The following is an 18,819-nucleotide window of genomic DNA, read 5'->3' as shown; positions in this document are numbered from 1 at the left end:
CGCCGGGTGGAGTAGCCGAGGACTCGAAACATGGCTGCGACAGTTTGGCCGGTAGCCGGTCTTGCGCGTGGCGTTCGACGGAGCGACGAACTTCCGATCTCAGAATGGCGGCTAGAGAGCAAGTTGTTGTTGACGCATCTCAGAGACAGGGCGAGTGTGCCGTGAGATGGCTGTCGCTCTGCATAAGCAGTGATGAAGAGTGAAGAAGGAGATGTTGTTCATAGTGAAGCGTGTAACATTCGCCAAGACACTGGGGTCTATGGATCTACCGCGAAGGCTGAGCGAGGCTCACCAATGAGCTGCGCTAATTTATGTCAGGCATTTTCTCCCTTTCCCCTGATCCTCGAACTCCTTGCTTGACCCGACCAAACATCTGGTACATCTAAATCCGGAATTTTGCACTGTTGAGCGACCTCTTCCTCTTCTCAGCAACTTGGCTATACGTGGAGTTCGCCGGTCCGCTGGTGGCATAATCGTCTTTGATGTCGTGCTCACCACTCGCCAAGTCCTTGCCCGTAATAACACGCTCAAACATGGCGTACGCAGCTTCAGGTTGGTAGAAGGGCATTGCATGTCCCGCGTCGAACACTCGGGTGAATGCAAAGTTGCCATACTCTCGGGTGTCGCCATAGTGCTTGCCGTCGACCATCAAGCTTTCATATCCAGCAGATGCAAACTTTTCAGCATTGGTGTAGTTTGTGCCCAGTGACAGCACCTCGCCACCGAACCAGTTGCAGACCCAGTCGGCATCCCCATGCCAGAGCGACACTCGCACACCCGCTTCCAACAGCTCTTCCAGATCCTTCCGGTACGACCTCGCGAAGTCTCCTGTGGGGGCAAACGCAGCCAATACCTCGCCAGCAGCGTTCGAGCTGGTGTAGGTGTAGTTGAGCTCAACACCGAGAGCTTGTTGGACTTCGGCCGTGTTGAGCCATGGCGCGTATATAGCAGGAGGAAGTGGCTCGCCTTCGCCTTCCTTGCCCGCGCCCACGGCGCGGACATCGTAGTTATGGGTGTCTGTGTATGCCTGGAACGGAAACTCGACTCCATTTCGGCACGCCACACTTGCATCGTTGCACGTGTTTCCCGCCGTGAGCGACAAGCCGCCATCCCAAATCGCCTCGCACTGCTCGAGCTTGGCAAGGCAACCGACATCCTTCATGACAAGCGAGAACTCCATTGCCATTGTTACCATAGGGTCAGGATGTACACCGTGAGTGTTGTGTGCCGAGAACTGGGGAAAGGACGGCCACTGAAGCATGGCGTCGACGAGGCCGTTGACAACCATAAGGGAGCCTATCTCGAAAGGTGCGTCTTCGCCAAGGGCCTCGGTCTCTTTCCTGAATCTGTTGAAGAAGTGTGGTCCCCAATGGCCGCCGTAGGATTGGGCGCCCATGTGTAGCGTTTTCGACTTGACGTCGGGAGCCATCTCGGGCAGCGCTTCGTACAGCGTGCGTACGGCGTGCCACATATCTTCACCAGCAAGCTCTGTTGAGTCTAGGAAGAATATTAGCAACCGTAAGGTTTGGAAGACTCTATTTACTCACTGACTGCCCTGTAGTCCGCGTTTGCGAGTCTTGCGGGAACCAGTTCCTCCGGATTGGTAGGATCGATTGGGAATGGCGTTTCGAGCTGCACCGACTTAGACGAGTTTTCCGCATTGGAATTCCCTACTTACTGTATCGGCATAAGAAAACCCAATACCGATGGGCTGACTCAGGATGAAGAGATTGGAAAGCGAGTTCCAAGAAGTTGTTCTGAGCTCAGTCTCAAGGTTTTCATTCAAGCTGCAGGGCCCGATTTCGTCAAAGAGACCACCCATGGAGTCGGCGCCCTGCTTGCATCAGAGTAAGTCATGAAGAAGACCTCGGGGCTCTTACTGGTCCTCCATTCAACCATAGTGTGGTAGGATCCGTACTGGGATCATTCCTGGACTCGAAGAACCAGAAAAAGACGTGCTTGTCTTCGGCAATGTCGAGGTAGCCAGCATAAGACTTGACACCGTCGGTGGTCTCACAAAGCTTTGGCTCCTTATAGCGGACAGTTCGGCCATCACTGAGGTCAATTGTCTCTTGGTCTGTGACGTTCGCTGGCAGCTGCGCGAGAGCTGCCGTCGCAGCAGAAATGACAGCGAGTGTTCTGAAAAGTGAATGTGCCATGATTTGTATTTGGTCAAGTATCTGGCTACCTGGCCAAGGGGCTGGGATGGATAGGGTACTTATATCTGAGTTGTTTCAGGACCTGAATGTTGTGGTTGCTACCCCAAGTCGACTCCAGCAAGGCTTTGATCGTACCTGACAGTTACTCAGTGGAGAGCACAGCCCTAGTGAAATAGAGCCATTACTCCTAACTGGCAAAGGCAGTCTGGGCAGCGGCGCATACAATCCAAAGTGGTTAGCATAAGAGCGGAATTGGGTGGGACTGGCGTCATCGCCCAGCCCTCCGCTATGATCGTCGCTCTCTCCCGCAACGCGACAGCCTGCAATCTCGGGGCGCCGTCATTGCAGCGCCAAGGTGAAGCCCAACAGGAGCAGGAGACAACCCAAGCGGGTCTATGGTTTATTTCTGGCTCGCTGTGCACGTGCTTGGCGGACTAAACGGACTAAACGATGTCTGCCACGCCGAACAAGAGCGGGCTGTTGCATTGGCAAACGAGCTTGCCCGTCTCGAGCTTGATGATTGGAAACATGGGCATGATGCATGCAGCACAAATTCTCCATGATCGAAATCTTTCCAAGATTCGAGCCTCGAGCCTCGATCCTCAGAGCTGGAGTCAATGCGACGTCGATGCTGGTGGTGGTGGTGGCTGTTTTGCTTGGCAGAGGATGCCATACGATACCCGATACTCATACACGATACAAACATCCGATACCGCCAATCCCGAAATGGAGCATCATCTACTCAGGCTCTGTTACCGCGCATGTTTTGCTTACCAAGGCCTTGAGCCACGACGCTTGGAGTTCAGTCCACGATCCTTTCACATACCCGTCTTGATACGGTGGCGTAGTCGCAAAGCACCGCCCATCTTCCACTGAACCGCCACTGCCACTTCAGAAGCTTGCTTTGCACAGCTCCGCTAAACTGTAAACTCCTGACAACAAGCAGGACGCTTATGCCAAGTAGAACATCTCAGTCCCTCGAGGCAGTTGCGTCACGACGGTCGATTCTGATGTATCCTTCGAGGGTAGCTCCTATAGATCTAGATGCCGCTCGCCATAATTGCGGCGACGTCGCCGGCCCTTGACTGATGATCGTCGCAATGTTACCTGTACTACACTAGAATTTTCACGCGAGACACTTCAGTAGCCAGCGGTATCATGGTCAGGTATTAGCCGCCGCCTGTAAGTCGAGCCCAGATAGGTAAGTGCTTGTTGCATTCGCGCTGCGAGTCTCGGGCCACTTCGACACGCCCTACCACGCGCGCCACCCGGTCGCGCACCGACGCAAGTGGGAGACCTACCAGGGCATGTGCCCCTTGAGCTACGAGTACAGCGCGGCAACATCGCGGGAGGCTCATCTCGACGCCAACGGTATCGCGAGGAGTCTGGAGGATGTGGTGGGCAAGGATGGGCCCACGGCTGAGGGCAGAGTGGTGGATGGTGAAAGGGTGCGATTGAGGGAGGCCGGGGGTTTGAAATACAGAGCCTGGGGAGGCATCTTTGGGACGAGGTATTGGTGTGTAACGGCGCAGGTAGGTGAGGACGTGAGGGCCACGCGGACGGAGAAGGTGTTTTATATCTGTGTGTTGCGTACGGCAGAGAATGGTGTGCTGGAGATTGTAAGTCCGGTGCCACGGGTAGAGGGGGGCGAGGTGACGGTTGCGTGTGGGAGTTAGGTCGGGACTGTAGTACCGAGTGAGGCATTCAGGGATGGAGTGAGCTGAAGGTTGGTGACAAGGTGTAGAACGCATTAGGTCGTGTGGGTGTTCAAGACCACTTACTGATGAAGCTAGAAGCTTCTTCAGGTGGCTATACGTCGGATGACTGGTGAAGCCTAATCGCTATCGAGAGACCGCACCACCAGCACGGCAGCACTGTGAAGCAAGCAAGCAATCCTCGCTGGACCCACTACCTGACTGGAGATCGACATCTACTGCAGTCCGGTTAGCATACCGTGATTCTTACGCCGGGGTGAACGTTTTCAGAGGAGGCACCAAATTGCCTGCCTGATGCCAAGACCATTCTCTGGCGGTGGTGCAGGCTACAGAGGAATGGTCCAAGCATGCACTTGGTGTGGCAGGTATCAGCAACAGTCATAGAGATGCATGAGCCGTTCACGTCATCCTCTGCTCAATTCGCAGAACTTGACCTCTTCGTCCAAGTATCAATTCGTCCGTGCTACGCTATCCTCTGTGCCAGTGTTCAAGCGTGACTCGCTTCCACAAGCAATGGACTGAGATGGCGACTAGGCCACCCGCCCAGCTTGCCAACTTGATATGTTGCGTTTCCCAACTTGTTGGACGCCAAGTGTGCTGCACGCGTGACGTAGGTGTCACTGGGAACTAGAGTGAGCAACTGGAGCTTTGACGTGGTTTAGGAAGCCTCGGTCTTTGACTCGTGACCCGGCGATTGTCGTATCAAGCATGCGCCAGAAGGGTCTGAATGATAGGAACAGCTATCGGAGCAGAACGCATGGACGATCGCTGACGAGAAAGCACATCGGGCAACACTCCTGTGGTGAGGTGTGAAGTTGGATCCGGCGGAGGCCGCTTCGGACGCCTGAAACCAGGATTGACTTGGGTATGATAGAGAGGAGATATCTTGAGTACTTCGAAATCACGAGAGTTGTTGGTCTTGTAGCTTTGCGTATGGAGCCCTGCTGCACGTGTATTAGTCAGTCGTCGACTGCTTATGTACACCTGGAACCGAAAGCACGGCAGTCTAGCGATCCATACAGATCGTGTCGCTTGCAAGGAAGATCTTCGATCGGCTAGCCTTGGGCCAACGATACGGCGTCGTCGTCTGCTGCAGTCATGCTATCCGTCAGAACTTCGAGATTCGTGGATTACTGAAGCCCCGGGAAAGTTCGTACGGGATCATGTCAAAGCTAAAATGCAAAAGTGGTACCTTTGCGCGCTGACTTCGACAAGGCCACGTGGGCTATGAAGTTTTGGCGTTAATGCTCTGGGTACACTCCTGTTGGGAAGCCATTGTTCGGCTCGGTATATGGTTTTGCCCCCTTGGAGTTGGCTCCAACTTAGGCTCTGTGCCGCGGAATACCTACCTAGGTAACTGTGAGGCAAGGCGTCACTGGTTGTGGCTCTGGGTGAAACTACACTAGTGACCTCAGCGTCAATTGACTAGATTGTTGCATGAGGACTGTGTGATTTTATCCGCCATGAAGCATGTATTCATGTGAATATCTTGAATTGCTTTAGCAATACCGAGCGGTCTCGTACGCCTGAGTCGTAGTCACGTTTTGCAGACACTCCATTTGACGCGGAGACGCCTAGTATGGCGGCATGTCGGCATGTTGCGGCTTCTGGAAGCCCTGACCCATCTGTCCTCATGCATGACAGGAGGACCTGCATGCTCAACAACAGTTGAGGACCATGCTTGTCTACCGGTACCCATTCGCCCGGAATACCCAGTGTGGCTGCCTAACGCAACGCCACGAAACCTAGTCCGAGCCTTCGCATGTGCTCGTAACACCCGCTCGTACCAACATTAATGGAAATGAGCCGCTTCGCTTTTGGAGAATCACGGAGGAGTGCATGCTTTGTGGAGCTGATGTTCTTCGGGCGTAGCAAGAAGAGACACGAACGGAATTTCGACACCTGTCCAGGTGTGATAATTGTGACTTCCATCTGCACGAGACGGCTAGCGGCTCGAGAGCCGGTCGTTGCTTCGTACTGGGCGTGATCTGGTGGGTTGCTGTTTGTCGGCTGACGCTGTGTTGCTAGATGGACAAGTGCAAGCCATATTCCGAGACTGGTGTTGCTGCTGCGATGATTCAAGTCTTTCGTACTTCGCACTTAATTCATCATACTCCTGCTGCAACGCCTGCAATTGGAACTCCTTCCGCTCAAGGACTCCCTTCAGATCTGATAGAGCCTTCTCTTTCCGTTCCCGGTAGGCTCGCTGAGCAGCGCGATTCTGAACTTTTCTTCGCTCCTGCAAGTTAGCATATATTGGGTCCAGTTTTCGATACACACACCTCGTTCCGTGACTTTTCCTGCCACTCAACAATTTCCTGGCTACTTGGTAGCGAGATACGCCGACTTACGTAGCCATCAGTAGTGGTTGTGGGTGACATATTTGGCGTACAATTTTGTGCCAGGTGAAGCTCAGCCATCTGATCGATGGCAGTAATTAGATGAGGCATAGGTGTGTCGAATGGCCATAGCTGGCCTGATGAAGCCTGGAAATCTAGCATACTGAGGCCGTCCATCCCAATGACAGCCTGGTTCGGAGTCTCATACGCTGAATTAAGGGACAATGCCCCCTGATGTGATCCCAAGGGTTCCTGGAGGTCCCCAAGCTTGGTGTCATAAGTGGCCTCATCAACACTATCAGTCAGTTGATTGAGATACTGTTGCTGGAGAAGGCCTGCTTGAATCAATGCTTCTGTTGCCGCTGTTGGATCAAGCATTCTAGACGAGTCAAGAACTCGGCACAGGTGCGAGGTACACAAGAATCGAGTCCGCTTTCAGTCGTGGTTGTGAGTAACGTGTGGCACACAACTTCGTGTGGCGTAGCGTGGCTATGACTAAAGAAAGGGGGATTTCAAGGTCACGTTGGGGTTAGTGTTAGGAGACAGAAACATAGAATGACTGCATACGGTGTACTTCATGTTAATTATATCTCGTACTCGTTTGGGTGAACCTACCAACAGGGAAGGCGTGGCTCATGTCGTTCGACTCGTACTTGGCCGTGAGGAGAAGTTGCACTTGGGTAAACCTAGTCGCATCAGGAATAGCATAATCTAGCCACGGGCCTGAGAGTTGATTCAGGACAAGGAACAGAGAGGTGGACCCTCGAAGCATTCGTCACAGTGCAGGTCCTTTGAATTGCTTGATCTGTTGTCATGATAGGCTAGAGATTATCTCAGCATATTAGTCGGCCTGAACCCACCTTGAGCCATGCCAGAATCAGCGAAAGCCGCGATCATTTTCCGCAAGCCACTACTCTTCATCAACCCGCTGGGCCTAGACTAACATATAGGGATATGACATCTTTGCGTCAGTTCTGAACGTGTACAATGCACCTGTAGCGTCTAACACTCTTTGCCATTCTCCTCATCGGCTCATCGCCAACTCGAACCGCGCCAAAGCATCTTGGAAGCGCAATTAGCCTATTGGTCTTCTCTTGTGTGGCTCGATTTACCCTCTCCAGGCACTTGTCACCTATATCATCGGTAACCTCAGCCTTGGGATGATAGACCAACTCTTGTCGAAGGGGCTATTCCGTTCGGAAAGCAGAGTACCCCGTCAGCCTGTGGCAAATGCTCCATTCATGTGTCCTTGGGTCGATAGCAAATCTATATAATCCATTTCGCTCATTTTGTCGATTCAAGAGAACAAGGTAGGAGGTGAATACATTAGGTCTACGCGAAATCTTTCTTGAGTAGTCGGTCGCCCGTGTTGGGCACTTAAACTCTTGCCGTATTCGCATAACCTTCTGTATGGCGGAAGAGCAACCATTGGCTAGATCGCAGAGTAAATCACCCCAGATAATCTACTGGGCAACGGCGTTGCAGATGGTCTGCGGCTGTGGCCTTATAGGGTGCTTGTTCAGTGAAGACCAATCGCTGCCCGGAGACCTTGTCCGGCACGAGTACGAGCCACTTCATTTTCAACCTCGTGGCAGCTACACGGCCAGTTCGGCTTGCGTCAAGATGCAACGACCCGTTTTCAAGCGAGAAGCATTCCTTCATGATTCAAAAAAAGCACGGGTCAAGGGGCGTCGTAGTGCCTAAGTATGTTTCCGGAGATCCCCAAAGCATTTCGCGCATGATCGGCCTTGACAGTTGCAGAAATGACCATCGTCGATCAATGGCCACTGGTCAAGATGCCCACGCTGGTGTTCACGAATGCTGCTGCATTGCACGAGTTAGGCTATTGGGTAAGAAGCTCCAACTACGAGCCAGTAACTTATGCTATAGTAATAGAGTTAGAGACATCCTTGGCTGGTCTATGCCAGCCTTTAGACACATAGATCTATAGTCGACTCCTCAACTGGGGGCTGTCGCTCTCAGGAGCTAATTCCGCCAGCAGTACACCCTCGGCAACATCATCTCCTTCATCGTTCTCCAATTCGATAACCCATCCGACCTTTCCGGCACGCGGGCTCCGGATTTCTAGCTCCATCTTCATCTGTTTGATAAAACCTATTACCTGATTCTCCTGTATCTCATCCCCCTCGTCCACAAGTATTTCGATGAGCTTGCCACTCATTGGCACCACGATATGAGATTTGTTGGCAGGGTCGCCACGACGATGGCTTGACGCTGCAGCGTCTGCTGAGGCAGACGTACTGTTCAACGTCATGCGGTAGCCTTGTGAGGCGCTACCAGGGGCTGTGAACGACACGTGGGCGACCAGAGCCTCTGGAAACTCGTTTCTGCTGATCTTGTCAATGCGAAGGTGGTGAGCAGCCGGCTCGGTATCCGCCGCCGGTTGCTCGACCTTCTGCAGTTTGACGTCCCAAGCGTCCCCTTTCCGCAGCATGACCGAAGAGCCGCCCATACCAGAAGCTGCATTAGCTGCCAGGGACTGACTAGGCAAGTTGCCGCTGGCCGTTTCAATCTGCTTACTCAACGCTTCACCAGTCTGTAGTAGGTCGTGCATCTGTCTCTCCAGCCAATCGGTAGTGGCCAATCCAGCGGCAAACTCCTGGTCGGCCACAATGGCTCGCAGGAGGGTCAGATTTGTCTTCACGCCCACAACTTCGGTCTCGGCCAAGGCACGACGTGCTTTCACCACGGCACCGCGAAACGTGGCGGCCGTCACGATGATTTTCGCCATCATGTTGTCAAAGTCCGCGCCCACGGCTCCGCCACGAGACAGGTGGGTATCAACCCGAACCCCATTGCCAGAGGGTAACTTGAAGTCTGTGATCTTGCCCATACTGAGCGTGAAGTTATTGCTGGGATCCTCAGCACATAACCGAAGCTGAATAGAAGCCATAGCTGGAGCGGTCTCAGCCTCCCACCATTCGCCCAGCTTGAGGTTCTCCTCTTGCAACCCCTGCGCAATCAGCAACTGCTCCCGTACCAGGTCCACACCTGCCACCTCTTCCGAGATGGTATGCTCGACCTGCAGCCTCGGATTGATCTCGAGAAAGTAGAACTGCCGAGCCTGAGAATTGACCAAGAACTCCCACGTGCCGAGTCCGAGGTACCGCAACCGTTTTGCCATCTTGACGGCAGCGTCCACCACTTTGGCAACGATCTTTCGACTCACACTCTCCTGGGGTGCCGGTGCCACCTCCACAATCTTCTGATACCGCCGCTGGACGCTGCAGTCCCGCTCCCACAGGTGCTTTACGCCGCCACGGCCGTCCCCAAGGATCTGCACCTCAACATGCTTGAATCCCTCGACGGCCGCCTGCTCGGCAAAGACGGTTCTGCTGGGACTCTCGCCGATGCATCTCTCCACTGCAGTGCGCAGCTCCCCTTCGCTTCTCACCAATCTGATGCCTCGTCCACCCCCACCATCCACCGCCTTAACCATGATCGGCAATCCCACACTCCTGGCAAAAGCCTCCACATCTCCCACACTGCCAGACGGCGTGGTCATAGCCTTCAACACCGGCACCTTGCACTCGGCCGCCAAAGCCTTGGCCTTCAACTTGTCGCCTGTGCGGTCCAGCACTTCCCAGCCAGGCCCTACGACCACACACCCGGCCTCCTCCCACATCCGCCGACTGAAGTCCGCACTCTCGCTGAGGAAGCCATAGCCGGGATGCACGGCGTCGATGCGGTGCTCCTGGACGATCATGATCAGCGCATCGATGTCCATGTACGCCGCAGGCGAGGGCAGCTTGACGGCGTGGTGAGGGCGGCCGAGCGAGACATGTGTGCTGTCGGATTCGGTGTAGAGGGCGTAGGTGGTGGGTGGTGAGGGGAGTTCCGCGGCGGCTTGCAAGATGCGGACCGCGATCTCGCCGCGGTTGGCGATGAGGAGGTTGCTGATGGGGCGTTGCACGGGTGGCATGGTGGCGCGGAGCTCTGCTGGCGTCTGGCTGTGCGTTGATCTATGATAATTGTGTCTCGATGCTCAGGCCTCGAGCATGTTGTCTACCTTGTACCGGTGTCAAACAAGCAAATGTATTGTATATTGCAACGGAACCGAGATGTCGATGCGAGGGGAACGGACTGGCCCAGTTCCCCGCGGACCTTTGACTGAGATGCCGAGGCAGTGGACGGATTGTGGGGGGTGGAGAAGGGGTGTTTGGGGTAAGGACCACGCACCACTGCACTTCGCTACCGTAAAGTGCCTTGCACCTCGGTGCCGATACGCAGATGCCATTGCGAAGTCCTCGATTTTGGCGAACCTTTCTCCTCAATACGTTGGGACTCTTTTCTCATTGCGAGAATCATCTATTGCCTCGATAGTACTCTCTGACGTTCACCTGCATATCACTGCCCAAGGTCAACCTCTTACAATGAGCTCCAAAGACCCCAAAGGCGAAAGCGACCCGGTCTATGGTCAATCACGGCCACCGCCTGAGCCAGCCAACGGTCCGTCCAAAGAGACGGCGCAGGGCGGCCCAGACAGCCACAATGACCCGGTCTACTCGCAGCATACCGCCACCGACTCCAACACCAAAGGCGTAAGCGATCCGGTCTACGGTCAACCACAGCCAACTCCAGAGCCATCTAGGCAACCGCCCAAGAACACAACCCAAGGCGGACCAGACAGCCAGAATGACCCGGTTTATTCGCAGAACGCATCCACTGATTCCCACGCCAAGGCAACCTCGCGCCTGTCCCAGCTCTCCTCCCAAATCGACCCAAGCCAATCCGAACCTCCCTCATCCAACAGCAAGAAAGCCCGGCGCAAACGCACTCCAGCCGACCCAGCCGCCACGCTCCCAGCCGACTACTCGGACATTCTTGGACATGCCGCGACCATGCACCGCATCTCCTGGACGCCCGACACCGCCTCACGCGGCTACCAGCGCCAACTCACTTCAGGGAAGCAATGGGCGCGGGCCCGCATCAAGCAGCTCCTGGATCCCGACACGTGGCGCGAGCTGGGCGCTTTGACGGGCAGCGCGAAATGGCGGCGTGATCCGGAGCACCCGCAGCGGGAGCACATCGACTCGTTCGTGCCGACCAACAACCCGCAGGGGTTTGGCGAGGTGACGTGCCCCGTGACGGGGATCCGCAAGACGATTTACCTTACCGCCGATGACTTCAGTATCCGTGGTGGGCATGCTGATGGTGGTAATACACTGAAGACGATGCAGGGGGAGAAGTTGGCACTGCGGCTTAAGACGCCTGTCGTGAAGCTGTGTGATGGGTCGAGTGGTGGAGGGAGCGTGACGACGATTGCGCAGCTTGGGTATAGTTATTTGCCAGATAATAAGATTTTGTGGCCGGCTGCGAAGCAGATGAATGATGGCATCCCGAATATTGGGTGTGTGGTGGGCCCAGCCATCGGACTCGGGGCTGCACGTGTTGTGTGCTCGCACTGGAGCGTCATGGCGGCGGATGTGGGGAGTCTGTTCAACGCGGGGCCCAAGGTTGTTGAGGGCGCGACGTTTGAGGAAGATCTCAGCTTCCAGGAGTTGGGTGGACCGGACGTGCATTGTCGGAATGGGACGATCGATAACCTGGCGAAGGACGAGGCGGATGTCTTTCGCCAGGTGCGGACCGTACTGGGCTTCCTGCCCGACTGTGGAAACCTCGAGGCACCACCGTGCGTGGCGCCCGAAGACGATGTCGAGAGGGAAGATGTGGGGCTCAGGGAGGTGGTGCCGCGGCGGAAGGGTAGGGGCTATAATCCTTGGAGGATCATTGAGAGCGTGGTGGACCGAGGCAGCTGGTTTGAGATTGGAGCGTTGTGGGGGAGGACGGCAATCGTTGGGCTGGCGAGGATGGCAGGCAAGCCGGTGGGCATCATCAGCTTGAATTGTGAGGTCAACTCGGGGGCGCTGGACCACAGTGGGAGTCAGAAGATGATGAAGCATCTAAAGTTCTGTGATGTCTTCAACCTGCCGATTCTGCAGTTTGTGGACTGCCGTACGTATCCTTCCCTGTTTCCCCGTGCCTAGTTCCTGCTAACCTCCTTCGCAGCTGGATATGCGATCGGCACGACGGCTGAGCGCGCGGCAACCATGAAATGGGGCGTGGAACTTGCAAAGGCTTATTACAGCACCACGACGCCCATCTTCAGCGTCGTCACGCGGCGCAGTTACGGTGTTGCTGGTGGCGTCATGACCGATTCGCGCGACCCCATCTTTCGCGTTGCGTGGCCGAGCGCCAATTGGGGTTCTCTGCCTCTTGATGGTGGCATCGAAGTAGGTCACCGGTTTGAGCTGAAGCAGATCCGAGAGAAGGAAGGAGAAGAAGGATACAAGAGGCGATACCAGGAACTGGAGGATGAGTATGTGCGCCTGATGAACCCTGTGAGGGCCATCAACGCGTTCAACGTGGAGGAAATCATTGATCCCAAGGACACGCGCAAGATTGTTTGTCGATGGGTAGTGGACATGTATGGAAAGGTGATGCAGGAGAGACTGAGGGATCGGGCAACGCGCAAAATCGTGCCGGTATTCTCCTGAAGATAGAGCTGGAGAGCCCGGCCCGGCGTATTTGCAGTAGAGTTGTCGGGAAATGATGCTGCATTGAAGCGTTCTGTATACGTGTTATGTGACCTTCCCAACACCTTGCAAGGTAAGATAGACGTCAGTGCCCCAACCGTACATGCTTTGAACAGCGATGCCACCGCCAAAGTACTCGGCATAGGCTCTGCTAAGCGGCAGGCCATAGCCTAAGCCGGCGATTGTACTATGGTCACCGCTTTCTGACAGCACATTCAAGCCATCGCTTGTACCGTTGTCCACCGCTGCTGCCTCGTCTGCGTTGAAGGTGGTAAAGCTATAAGACCAGATATTGGGGAGCGTCTCGGGCGATATCCCACCACCTTTATCACGAATGCGAATTGTGATGCACGGTGCAGCATGGTTTAGTTGACCCACCATGTCGGGGTCAGCACAATATTCGTCCAGTCCGGCTTGAGAGAAATCGTAGGATCTGTCCTGTGAGACACGCAACTGCTTCAAAGACTCCAGCTTTGTACCACCTGTGGGTACGTCTGGCGCTGCAGCAATTGTCACCTCGATGGGGGTGCGCTCGTTTCCGGATTCGATGGTCGCGCGGAAAGCATTCTTGAGCAGCTCCGTGATAATGTATTCCAGATGCATTGGAATATGGGCGAACTCAGCATCAGGATCTCCATTGATGACAAGGCTTGGCCGAACGCCGTACTTCAACTCGCAGATTTCGCCTACAAAGTTCTGGCAGGACAGAATGATATCAGACGGCTTCAGAGCAGTGTCGATGACGCCAATATGCGAATCGCCCCTGTGCTCCTCCGGATGGTCTGTTGTAGCAACATGCAGTGCAAGATGTTGCTCGGCGACAAGGCGAGTTCCAATGCGAGCGCGCAGATGCTGGTCAAGAAAGCGTGTGACTTCATTGGGATCAATGTATTTTCGACATTGGAGAAAGCCTTTGGCGAGGATCGGAATGGTGTTAGAATGTGTACGGACCAGGTCCGCCATAACCTCGGTAAATTTCTGTTCATCTTGTATAGTTGTGATCTCTTTCTGGTAGAATGGCTCCAAAGTGGACAAGGAATGCAGGTAATTGTTGTAGATCTTGTTGACTGACGGATTCGAGACAACGATGAAAGGGAGATTTCGCAGTGCAGTGATTCGATGCGCCAGGCGTGCCGGCAACAGAGCCAACGTGAAGTTGGCTGAGGCGATTAGGGCCTCTTGGGAGAGAGGAGGCTTTCCATGCCTAGTGCTCTGTCAGCTTCCACTTACCTAGGAACGTGTGCAACGCACTTTACCAGATCAGCCAATGTCAACGGGCGTCGTGGCTTCGCAGACAGTCTGTTGACCTCGATATCCGAAATCGACGCCTGTGACGGTGGGTGACTGGGCATCCATTGTCTCACGCCTTCCGCGACGGCTGCAGCTCCCTGTGCTCTGAGTGCCGGTCGTGTGTGCAGTGTGCGCAGCTGTGTTTGAGCGGCACATGAACGAAGCATCTCGCGCACAGCTCCATATGGTCGTCAAGGGATGCTATGTTTTAAGAGTCAGGACACGCTGACCGCTGCTAAGGGTCGCTGTCGCCTTGGCCTCTGTCACAGAATCTTGAAGCGAGGTGGAAATGCGGAGTAGTGGAGGTGAAGATGCTCGCAAGGCTGAGGACGAGGGCCACAAGGCTATGACATGCATACAGAGTACTGCTCCGCGATATGGTAGTTTTTAACGATTACCACAAGCTTGGGTGTCAACTAGGCCATCTGGTACGCGGCGACTTGGCTGGCTCTGGTTATTGCCTAGTCACGCTACCAGTTTGAGCAGAAATTAGCTTGACCATCAGATAAGCCGGCACTTTCAGGAACGGTGTAGGTACAACGAGCAGGGTACTGGTGTCAGTGATGATACTGCACCAGGCACCTCACGAAAGAGCACACCCGTGCTACATGTTCGATGACCGAAGTCGTGGCGGTTCTAGCAGTGCCGCGCGCGTGATGATGAATACTCTGCAGAATCGTACGCGCTTCATCATGCGTAGATCAAAGCCAAGCTCATCTTCGCTGCTACTGTACACTTTTTAGAGTTACGCGTGCAGATTCGTGGTCTAGCACGCGTGACTCGGGAAACTCAAGTCGATGCCTCGCTCCGTTTCGACAGGATGGCGGTGCTGCTAGAGTTTTCTTCTTGATACTACGAGCAAGAACGGAGTAGTAGTAGTTATCACTGCCGGCGGCCTCAGGAGTTAGACAAAGTGTTGCTGCGCCTCTCTTGGCACGCTATCTGCCGCGGAATGTGTCGTGCTGATTGGGCAACTTCTCTGCTTTCACTTTGGTTGGTGCATCACTCCCGTTGCGCCTCCGTCGTTGTGGCTCGTCAAAGTTGGCCCCTGTTGAACCCAGTCCTCTTCCGTACGCCGCTTACAGCTTGTGGAGCTGCAGAGCCCGCAGGAACCCACCCATCGTCATCGCTCAGCTCTACCTCCCGCCCATAACTTGACCCAGGATTCCGCAGCTCAGGCCGATGGTCTTGTGGTGTCAAGCATTATTCTATGATCTCTCGACCTACCGATCTGGGGAGCTTGGTTGCAGCAGTCAAGCACTTACTAGTCCCCCGCTTCTAGCTTGGCGGTTAATCATCCCAGATCGCAACAGCTGCACAGCCTTCGTCCGGGTCAATGTGTAAGATTTCCTCGCCCAACCACCCCTCCCTGCTCATATTATCTACTCCTTTGACAACACTGCCCTAGCCATCAAATGTCGACTGACTTTTGGCGCTATGGCCGCCTCTAATAATGTAGCTGCGAGCTCTATCCGTCAGTCCTTCCTCCGTACCGGGAGCAACCCCAGCCATAATCGAGAGATGAGCGACAATCTGGAGGATGGCAATGGCACTGCCGAACCCAACGAGCGATCTCGTCTACTGGGCCGCATAGGCACCACCGAATCAGGCACTCCCTACCACAAGCACGAGAATCCTACCATCCGATACCCTGCCCTAGTTGCGCATACGACCTGGGAAATCCTCAAGACAAATTATGTCAACGTCTTGCTGGTCTTCGTGCCGCTTGGTATACTCTCCGGCCTATTGGACTGGTCTCCTGTTGCACAATTCACTTTGAACTTCGTTGCAATCATTCCGCTAGCTTCATTGTTGGCATTTGCGACTGAGGAGCTGGCTGTTCCGTTGGGTCAGACTTTGGGAGGCTTATTGAATGCCACTTTCGGCAACGCAGTTGAACTGATTGTATGTCAAAAAATGCCGCACTCATCTCACAAGCTAATTGATCGCAGGTCAGTATCATTGCTCTACGCAACAATGAGATTCGCATTGTGCAAGCCAGCATGCTGGGCAGTATTCTGTCCAACATTCTCCTTGTGCTCGGATGCTGCTTTTTGGCCGGCGGAATCAGATACAAAGAGCAGACGTTCAACAGCACCGTTGCCTCGACTATGTCCTCGCTTATGACAGTTGCCACTGCGTCGCTGATCATTCCCGCTACCCTCTACGCCGTCATGGCCAACCAAAACCCAGGTGATCAAGACGATAATATCATGGTGCTCTCTAGAGGCACCTCCATCATTCTGCTATTCATCTACGTCTCGTATCTGTTCTTCCAGCTCAAGACTCACGCCGAGCTGTTTGACGATGCCGAGCAACAGGAGGGCGATGAGGAGGGCTCGACTATGCTTGGTCCTTGGGCGGCCGGCGCGGTCCTTGTCGTCATTACTCTTTTGGTCGCCATTTGCGCCGAGTACTTGGTAGACAGCATTGATTCCATTGTGGAGAAAGCGCATATCAGCAAGACCTTCATCGGTCTCATCCTGATTCCAATCGTCGGCAACGCTGCCGAGCACGTTACGGCCGTCATTGTGGCATACAAGAACAAGATGGATCTTGCCATTGGCGTGGCAATTGGTTCGAGCCTGCAGATTGCCATTTTTGTCACACCTTTCCTGGTCATCCTCGGTTGGATCATGGACAGACCAATGTCTCTGCACTTCGAGACTTTCGAGACCGTGGCCTTCTTCCTGGCCTCGTTGGTCGTGGTGCTACTGATCCAGGACGGCAAGTCCAATTGGCTCGAAGGACTACTCTGCTTGGGCATGTACATAATCATCGCCCTTGCTTTTTACGTTCTGCCTGACGATGCTGGCGATATTGGCGATAAGCCTAAGATTGGCAGCGGTGGGCTTTGAGGACAGCCGGAACTCAGGATTTTCTTTTCCACAACGTTAACCGTCTCTACCCGCTCGCCGAGCTCGACTATACAGCTGCGGTGTCTACCAGAAGTACGAGGGGAAGCGAAGATCTGGGATGCGAGGAGTACGCGGGAAACGGCCTCTTGTGCTTCAGACGGCCGCTTTGGTGATTGATATATACCCAAGTTGTAGGAGCATATTCCCTTTTGTCCAGATCATAAGCAATCGTAAAAGTTTCACACGTCCAAGACTGTCGGCCTAGTGTAAAAGCCTTCCTCCTAGTTTAACACTGCCTGAGCTCAACAGTCGTCATCGTTTTGCAGACCACTCAAGTCTTGGCACTCCGAGTGTGGAGAAGAGTCCGACGACACTGCACCAAACGTTCAGCGAAGCTCCCATTCCGACTTCCAATCACCACATCACACCATATCATAATGCCGCCACGGATATCTCTGCTCGCGCCTCGGCGCATAGCTTTCCGAGCCAGAACAAATGCGCCGCAGCGCACGCTCGCCACGACTCCGAGCCGTTATCAGTCCGATCCCATCAAAGGACCTGCGCAAGCTGAGCCCGGCAAGCAAACCAGTGGCGCCAACGAGTCGCAACTTCCACATGTGACCGAAGAACAAGCTGCGATGGATGAGATTATGGGCGAAACGCCGCCGCAGACAGACGATCAGAGCACGCCTGTTGCAGAGGTGCGTCATTTGACTCATACCAATATCAGGAGTTCCGGTGACTGACGAGTGTAGATACTGCAACGTGATCAAGATGCCCAGAAAAACGCCCCCGAAGTCTTCAAAAAGGGGATGAAAAAGCCCGGCGAGGGCCAACAGCGATCGTTTTCTACCAGTGCGAGGAGGCTTGAAGCTGAGCTGCAATCTGCTTCAGGTGCAGGCGATGCGTTACCAGAATCAATGCTGGTAGCAAAGGTCAAGAATGCGGCAGCGAAGTTCGACGATACCCGTGCCGTAGGCCTCGACTATCCCGACGCCGGCCCAGGTCACAAGTTTCCTCTCCCCGACATGGAGAAATGGAAGGTCACCGACCATATGCGTCGTCGCTACGACCCTGTGATTGACCAATTCACAAAAATGATCATGCGAGATGGCAAACTCGCCCGCGCGCAAAAGGTTCGTCGAACCTCGCCCTCCATCTTCTCATGTTCTCTCGCACTAACTTCGACCAGAACATGGACCACATCCTCAGCACCCTCCGTACCGCACCGCCCCCAGCCATGAACAGCGCGCGACCCCTCCTCTCCGATGCCTCGATCAACACCACCCACACAACCGCGCCCGCCGTCCCCCGCGCCAATCTCTCCATGTCTCCCATCCAATACCTTACCTCAGTCGTCGACTCTGTAGCACCCCTCGTCAAGATCCGCCAACAGCGGGGCGTGCTCGGCGGTGGGCAATCACTGCCAATCCCTGTGCCATTGCGCATCAAGCAGCGCCGCCGCACCGCCATCAAGTGGATCATCGAGGGGAGCGAGAAGCGCACCGATGTCAGCCTCAAGGAGCGCGTGGCGAGGGAGATCATGGCCGTCGCGTCCGGCAGCAGTGGCGTCTGGGAGAAGCGCGCGGGCGTCCATCGTCTGGCTATCACGGCTAGGAGTAATGTACGGAGTAACACGGCACGAGGTCGGAGGCGGTAGATCGACCTTTGATGGTCGGTAGATGGATTCTGGAGCCGTTCGGGCCCGGGCATGCCCGCGCTTACGGAAAGGTAGACATTTCTCTCGAAGGGGGCAAAAGAAAACAGGCGGCCTTGCTAAGGTGTGGCCTTGAGCCAGTGTAGTATACTCTGACTACAGACTGTGGAAGTACTCAAGACAGGAAGCTGAGTTGCCTGGCTTCGTCCGTGATGTGTCTCCTTTTATCTGCTGCTGCTGTGGC

The 18,819-nt window shown here is 54.6% G+C and overlaps 7 protein-coding genes across 7 annotated transcripts; 3 read left to right on the top strand and 4 right to left on the bottom strand.

Moving 5' to 3' along the window:
* Positions 1-382: 382 nt before the first annotated feature.
* Positions 383-2,159, bottom strand: HMPREF1541_11115 (uncharacterized protein; the record flags this gene model as incomplete). The annotated part of the gene is made up of 4 exons (XM_008715784.1): positions 383-1,497; positions 1,548-1,632; positions 1,679-1,834; positions 1,881-2,159. The coding sequence occupies 4 exons, from the start codon at positions 2,157-2,159 to the stop codon at positions 383-385; spliced, it is 1,635 nt and encodes a 544-aa protein (XP_008714006.1).
* A 2,417-nt stretch (positions 2,160-4,576) lies between these two features.
* HMPREF1541_11114 (uncharacterized protein) lies at positions 4,577-6,591 on the bottom strand (the record flags this gene model as incomplete). Its single annotated transcript, XM_008715783.1, has 4 exons — positions 4,577-4,815; positions 5,662-5,942; positions 5,989-6,113; positions 6,226-6,591. The coding sequence occupies 4 exons, from the start codon at positions 6,589-6,591 to the stop codon at positions 4,577-4,579; spliced, it is 1,011 nt and encodes a 336-aa protein (XP_008714005.1).
* A 1,567-nt stretch (positions 6,592-8,158) lies between these two features.
* Positions 8,159-10,156, bottom strand: HMPREF1541_11113 (uncharacterized protein; the record flags this gene model as incomplete). Its single annotated transcript, XM_008715782.1, has 1 exon — positions 8,159-10,156. One exon carries the CDS (start codon positions 10,154-10,156, stop codon positions 8,159-8,161), a length of 1,998 nt encoding a protein of 665 aa, XP_008714004.1.
* A 451-nt stretch (positions 10,157-10,607) lies between these two features.
* HMPREF1541_11112 (uncharacterized protein) lies at positions 10,608-12,731 on the top strand (the record flags this gene model as incomplete). The annotated part of the gene is made up of 2 exons (XM_008715781.1): positions 10,608-12,189; positions 12,244-12,731. The coding sequence occupies 2 exons, from the start codon at positions 10,608-10,610 to the stop codon at positions 12,729-12,731; spliced, it is 2,070 nt and encodes a 689-aa protein (XP_008714003.1).
* Positions 12,732-12,815: 84 nt separating this feature from the next.
* Positions 12,816-14,227, bottom strand: HMPREF1541_11111 (uncharacterized protein; the record flags this gene model as incomplete). The annotated part of the gene is made up of 2 exons (XM_008715780.1): positions 12,816-13,974; positions 14,022-14,227. The coding sequence occupies 2 exons, from the start codon at positions 14,225-14,227 to the stop codon at positions 12,816-12,818; spliced, it is 1,365 nt and encodes a 454-aa protein (XP_008714002.1).
* Positions 14,228-15,497: 1,270 nt separating this feature from the next.
* On the top strand, positions 15,498-16,918 carry HMPREF1541_11110 (calcium/proton exchanger; the record flags this gene model as incomplete). Its single annotated transcript, XM_008715779.1, has 2 exons — positions 15,498-15,965; positions 16,013-16,918. 2 exons carry the CDS (start codon positions 15,498-15,500, stop codon positions 16,916-16,918), a joined length of 1,374 nt encoding a protein of 457 aa, XP_008714001.1.
* A 437-nt stretch (positions 16,919-17,355) lies between these two features.
* On the top strand, positions 17,356-18,578 carry HMPREF1541_11109 (uncharacterized protein; the record flags this gene model as incomplete). The annotated part of the gene is made up of 3 exons (XM_008715778.1): positions 17,356-17,619; positions 17,674-18,054; positions 18,111-18,578. 3 exons carry the CDS (start codon positions 17,356-17,358, stop codon positions 18,576-18,578), a joined length of 1,113 nt encoding a protein of 370 aa, XP_008714000.1.
* Positions 18,579-18,819: the final 241 nt, after the last annotated feature.

This window comes from Cyphellophora europaea (assembly GCF_000365145.1).
Source record: "Cyphellophora europaea CBS 101466 unplaced genomic scaffold supercont1.17, whole genome shotgun sequence".
In the NCBI taxonomy this organism is placed as follows: Eukaryota; Fungi; Ascomycota; class Eurotiomycetes; order Chaetothyriales; family Cyphellophoraceae; genus Cyphellophora; species Cyphellophora europaea.
Note: the sequence above shows the minus strand (reverse complement) of the source record. Positions and strands in the feature narration are given on the sequence as shown.